The following is a 6,000-nucleotide window of genomic DNA, read 5'->3' as shown; positions in this document are numbered from 1 at the left end:
CAAATGTGTCATTCATCCAACATGACCGCACCATGAAATCCTATAGGCAGCATACCGACATACATTTCCCTGGATATGAAACTCAGGTTGCAGAGTGTAATGTGTAATGTGTGAAGAATCCTCCTGTCTCCCTCCTACATCTGACCTGAGCTCATTTTTCACATGCGCGCAGAGAGCCTGCAATCAGATCTCTGCTCTCATCTTCATCCTGATGCGTGCCTGCCGTTTAGAGACAACTTCGCCTGTGTTGTGTAGCGGGGAGAGAGGCAGGGAGGCAGGCATGCAGGCTGCAGGCTGAGGGAAGATTCCTTCTCTCGGCCCGATCAGTGCAGGTTTGACAGTCCGGTTTGGAGACCACAGGACGCAGGCGCGACTCCCGCTGCGGATGAGGAGGATGGTGGTCTAAGTTTAAGCGGATCTAACTGGGACGAAAACGTCGATTGAAACGCTGCAGAGGGAGGATTTCTTTTCTCGATTGTTTACCAAACACTGGGACCAAAACTGCAGTAATCATGGATATTTTTAGCGTGAGTAAACCAGATATTGCTCTCAGATTGTATCTTCATATGCCGCATCGCTGACGCTGTTTATCACATGATTTAGAGTCATTCAAAAAACCTGCAGATCAGAAAGAATCCGATCTAGCACCAAAATGAGGAAATACCAAGATGTTATTGCAGCAGGTGCACCTTCAGTTCTCTCCTCACTGTAGGTCAGAGAGCTGAATTTCAGGTGTGGCAGTGTACTGCAGCCCTAAGCCTTAATGGGTGCAGTTCTGACCCCTAAGTTTTCAGGGAGTGATCCAGACTTGACAGCAATCTCTGTCAAGTGATGATCAACAGATCCACTCCTAATGAAGTCCATCAGCTGCTCACAGGCTGGAGGATAGGAGACACAGAGAGAAGTGATCCTCAGTCAGCTGTCAGACTGATTCATGTCAGAGTCTGCTCATACCAGCACTTAACTTCCTCCAATTTCTAAGTCCAGAAAGTTTCAGGAGCATGCTCTCTAATGCTCTTCAGGGTTGCCTGGTAACTACGGATCACCCTGATGCTTTCAGCCTGCTTGGATGAAGTCCATACAGCAAAGCAAGGCCCCTCTGAGCAGAAATGGGTTAGAAACAGGAGCACAGAAGTGAAGTTTCATTGTTATTCAAGATGCTTTGAGGGTCTCAATTACCTCAGAGTCAGAGCAGCTGTTATTGCGTGGTATGACTGAATAGATCAGGGCTCTGCAGTGCAGTGATGATTAATTCAGAGGGATGATGGAGAGCCAGAGAGATCAAACAGAGCACCAACTTTGATGCTCGGTGGATTTCTGTATATTGAGACTATGAAAAGGGAGTGCAACTACCAGTGGTACCTCATGCAAACTTTGTTTCTCAGCTCTGTGCAGGAGCTATTTTGGAAGTTATGCATTTTTAACATGACTCCTTACTGAAGTAAGCTCTAACCTTTTAAAGAACCCTGACTGCTTTTACCTGAGGTTAGTACAGTATTTAATGAAGATGTACAATAGACAGCCGCTTTTATCTGAGTGGTCTAATAGTGGCAAATCCTCATGTTTACATCAAAACAGGCTGATGAACTTTAAAAGGAAACATATGAAGGAATATGAACTCTGCTGCTTAAACTTGTAAAACTCAAATCCCACTTTAAGGCAAAGTTACACGCAGCTTATATTATGCATGTTATGTTAAGGTGTTCAATGTCACGCTTCCTTCTTCTGACATCTTGCAGTAAATGTGCACTGGGTTGAGCTGCCCACGTTTGACACAGGTTGAATTTATATAAGACACAAACAGTGAATACTGCAGCTCTGACAACAAACAGCAGGAAGCCAAAAATAGCATTTAGCTAAATCCTAACCTGAATGTGAAATGTCTCTGGTGCACTGGAGACTTCACTCCTGGGACTGTGGTCCTGACTGCTCCTGTCCAATCAGAGAGAGGCAGTGGCGGTGCAGCCAGCGCCCCTGTGGGGAGCATCCTGCGAGCTGGATGGTGACTCAGCTAAAAAAGAATGAGAGAGAGAGAGAGAGAGAGAGAGAGAGAGAGAGAGAGAGAGAGAGAGAGAGAGAGAGAGAGAGCAGTGAGAGTGGTGACATCATACAGTGCATCAGCAGCACTCTAGGACTGTGGTGGAGAATACTCCACCTTGAGACGGCAGACAGGCCACTGACCTGCAACATAGAACTTTGTCCCAGTGTGCATGCAGGTTTAAATGTAGGAACTGTGAGACAAACATGCAATCAATCATTCAGTATCACCCTTTCTTCAAGTTTTAGTGGAGTCATCATGTGATGTAATTGTGCATTGTTGTGCCAAAATATGGAACATTATTCAGTATGTAACAATAAAAATGAGTCATTAAAGTTGGTCTGACATGTTGCAAGAATTCAGCAGCAGTGCAGTGAAACACAGTCAGATGCACATCATATAACATTAATTATCTTTCATAAATTAATTAGGGATGAGTCATGTTTATCCAATATTTAAATATGCTAATTTATAAATAAAATCAAACTATTCATGTGACTATTTTATAATTCTTATCATCTTTCTTCTTATTATTACTACCAGTGCCTGGGTGTGATGCAGCACAATTAACATACTGTGACTGTAGCCCTTCAGAAAGCTGTTTGCTAAATGCTTCTATTAATAACCAAAGAAGAAGAAAGCATTAACGCCATGCACCGGGTTATCAAGTGTGGTTCTGTGAAGATTTGAACCACTGAAAATTTGCCAAGACTTTTTCAGTCGGCAAAAAGTTTAAGGATCACTTATTAAAAACAAAAAACAAAATTGAGACCAGGAGAAAATTTTGTTTGCTCAAACTAGTAAAGCATAAGTCTACTACAACAACACAAAGAGAGTAAGGCACCCAGCAGAAGGGGAAAGACTATTCAATAAATCATCATCTCTAATATTAATATCAGCTATATCCAAAACAAAAGTAGAGCTCCCAGCCAAAACACAACGTGGTACTTTACTTTACTTTAATAGATGGAGGTCATATTCACAAGTACTCTATCCATATTCTGTTTCCTGACTCCTGTGTTTACCTTTGCTTATTTGAAATGACCCTGTTGCTTTAAGAGAGTGTTGCATTATGGGTTGTTTGGGGCATGGTGTATTCCAGGTGATGTAGAGAGCACCAGTCCTTAAAGTTGTATGCAAATGTTTGAGTCAATCACTTTAATGTTTTTGATATCTACTGTGTGAGTCTGATTGTTGTTCATTGAAACTTTGTGTTGCTGCCAGTCTTTGCAAAGTCTTCTGGGAAAAGAGATCTCTTATTTCAGTGAGACTAAGCTGACTAAAGAAATGTAAAAATCTTTGATGCTTAGGGGGAACCAGGTTTATAGTACATATGGAAAAACCCTGTTTACTATATTTGGTCGACTTTGTTCTTACTTTGATTGATTTGATAAATTAGCTTTTTAATCTTTTCTTACTTCAAATGTCCATCCAGACTATGGAGGAGGTGAAGGAGAGGCCCAAGAGGAGACCTCTGGTCCGGGCTGCGTCAGAGGAGAGCTCCACTGATATAAGTTCATTAAGTTATACTCCAGCCCCTGGTGACACCCTGCCCTGGAACCTGCCCAAACACCATCGCATCAAGCGCTCCAAGTCGGCTTCTGGAGATGTGCTGGACCCGGCTGAGAGGGCCGTCATCCGCATCGCAGGTAAGAACAGAAACACTGAAACCAAAAATAATCATGATTACAGGTGAATTCACCTGTGTCTCGACAACACAGACTTAACATTTGAGGAACAATCAACTAAATGAAACAGCATATCAACAAAAAAGATCCTTCTGAGCTGCGAGTGTGAGCTCAAACACTTTTCTTATTCAGCAGGACTTTTTGACCTTGTTGTTGACATGACTTACTGAGCCCCTCTGACCCTGTAGAAGAAAAAGGCAGAGTGGACAACAAAGATTTCATGCACAGGCTCTATTTTTAGAAGCCCTCTGAGCCCTCAGATCCTGTAGACTTAGATTTCTGTAACCCACTCAGATTTCAAAATGTTTTCCAAATATATAGAAACAGAGCTAACGGGTCTTCTTTGATTGTTTGCATCTATCTCTAGCTGCTCTCCTGCAGATGAAGAAGCTAATAATGGGTGTTATAAGAGAACTGAGGTCTGAACTGGTTGTTAACATGACTATTGTCTTTTGAACCTCGGCTCATTCATGTAACTATCCCCCTGTAATCTTGGTGTCATGACTTTGCCACCTGCAACATGGCCAATCTCATTCACAGGAGAAGCATTTAGTCAGAAGTAACGGCTTTATGCGACAGCTTGTTTATTACTCTTTATATCATAATTACATCGAAACTCCTGAGGTTCAATTTACACTACTGCTACATTTAGCCACTCTCTGTAGAAACCTTAATATATCTATGCACTAGGCCTGCACAATATTATGTTTAAAAAAGGGATATTACACTCATTTTTCAGGCTTCATATCGTCCCTCTGATAGCTCTGTAGTAGCTTTACATGATTTGCATGCCAAAAAAATCTTCACTCTTCTCAGGCCGGAGTCTTTGCACCCCCTTTTTTCAACTTCTGTCATTTGAATGACCCTCAGCATTCCATAACCTAGTATTCTGGAAGCCTCCTCCACTGTTGCCATCCAACAAAGTTGTGTTTATGCCTTTATAGTGACAAATTTGCCCTTTTAAGGTCGTTCACCATCTGGTCATGTCATGATTTGAGCAAATCTTGTGATGATCCAGCTGAATTCTCGTGTGACTTTTTGAACAAGCCATTTATAGAGCAACTTGCAGTCTCAGGTGGGGATTACTCCAACACAAGTTTACCCCACAATTTTGAAAAATATTTCGATGTAAAATATGAAATAAGCACAACACTACCTCTTAAAATCTCACAACTGCGGCATAAACATGTGTAGCAATTGCTTTGCAGGACATGAAATGTCAAACGTATGACCTGAGACACATCATGCTGCTACTTCTGTGTTACTTGTAAATCTTGCTAGTTTCTTGTTTCATCAGTGCAGAGCCTTATACCAGAGGTATAACCACACTGCTTATAAGTAAGCACAGGTTGCTGCTGCTGTCACAGGTAATCACTGTTAGTCAGTGAAATGCTCGAGGCAGAGGCACAGCTACATGAGGCAGCTTTTGAATGAGTGTATTCCTGTCCTCAGCTGCACATCACCATGTTAACGACCTTGAAGTAACACAGCTGCAGCCCTCAGGTCTACTTGTGGACTTGATCAGAGACATGTCGCTCCACCTGTTCTCTCTTTGCCTGTTCATGCAGGTGACAGTGTTGAGTGTGGTAAAAGTAAGAGAAAGAAAAGAGACACGAAGTTCCAAATTTTGATTTTATACATGCACAAAAAACTGCATTTATCTGATATAATTTCCCCTTTTAGTGCAATATGTATCTCAGAAAGAAAAGATATTGCAGTTTACATTACTATATGGTGATCAGCTGCAGCACATAAACAGCACAACAACAAAATTTCAGAAGCAGATGTTGTTTACTTCAAATCATACCCTTAAGCAACTATCTGCTGCAAATATGAGTTCCACGCTGCAGCAGCTGATAAGATCAGTAGTTATGATTAGATATCTCTATCTTTAGACACTAAAGATAGAATTGCCAACAGTGGTGAGATGTTCTTCTAAAAAATGTGCTTTAATTCAATTGAAGAATGAGTAAAGGATCTTTTGGAGCAGTTAAAAGAGACCGATTGTGTAGGAACATTACAACCATCTCTCATTATACTCATTCATTTCCCTGGGGTGGTTTCAAGCCACCACAGAAGTCTCTCTATCTAACGGAGGTCCTGTCAAGGTTCTGAGGCTCCTCCGTCTCTGTTAAATATCTGACCACTGAGGCCGAGCTCAGATGATACTACTCGCTGCCTCAGCACTTCCTGTGGTGGGTGTTGAGCTCATGCTGTCTCTTTGGAGCAAAGACGGCACCACCACCCTCTTTCTGCCCCTCCCTGGTCGTCTGT

General features: G+C 42.1%; 1 protein-coding gene across 1 annotated transcript in view; it reads left to right on the top strand.

Annotated features, from left to right (window-relative positions):
* The first annotated feature begins 240 nt into the window (after positions 1-240).
* The window catches only part of pleca (plectin a), a 124,134-nt gene continuing 118,374 nt past the window's right edge, over positions 241-6,000 (top strand). Inside the window, exons 1-2 of the mRNA XM_034704933.1 lie at positions 241-527; positions 3,474-3,687. Of these exons, the coding sequence (XP_034560824.1) occupies positions 513-527; positions 3,474-3,687 (229 nt within the window). The 5' untranslated portion in view covers positions 241-512. The remainder of the gene's footprint in view (positions 528-3,473; positions 3,688-6,000) is intronic.

The sequence above is a fragment of the Notolabrus celidotus genome, chromosome 16, assembly GCF_009762535.1.
Source record: "Notolabrus celidotus isolate fNotCel1 chromosome 16, fNotCel1.pri, whole genome shotgun sequence".
Classification (NCBI taxonomy): Eukaryota; Metazoa; Chordata; class Actinopteri; order Labriformes; family Labridae; genus Notolabrus; species Notolabrus celidotus.
This window is presented reverse-complemented; position numbering and strand designations above follow the sequence as displayed.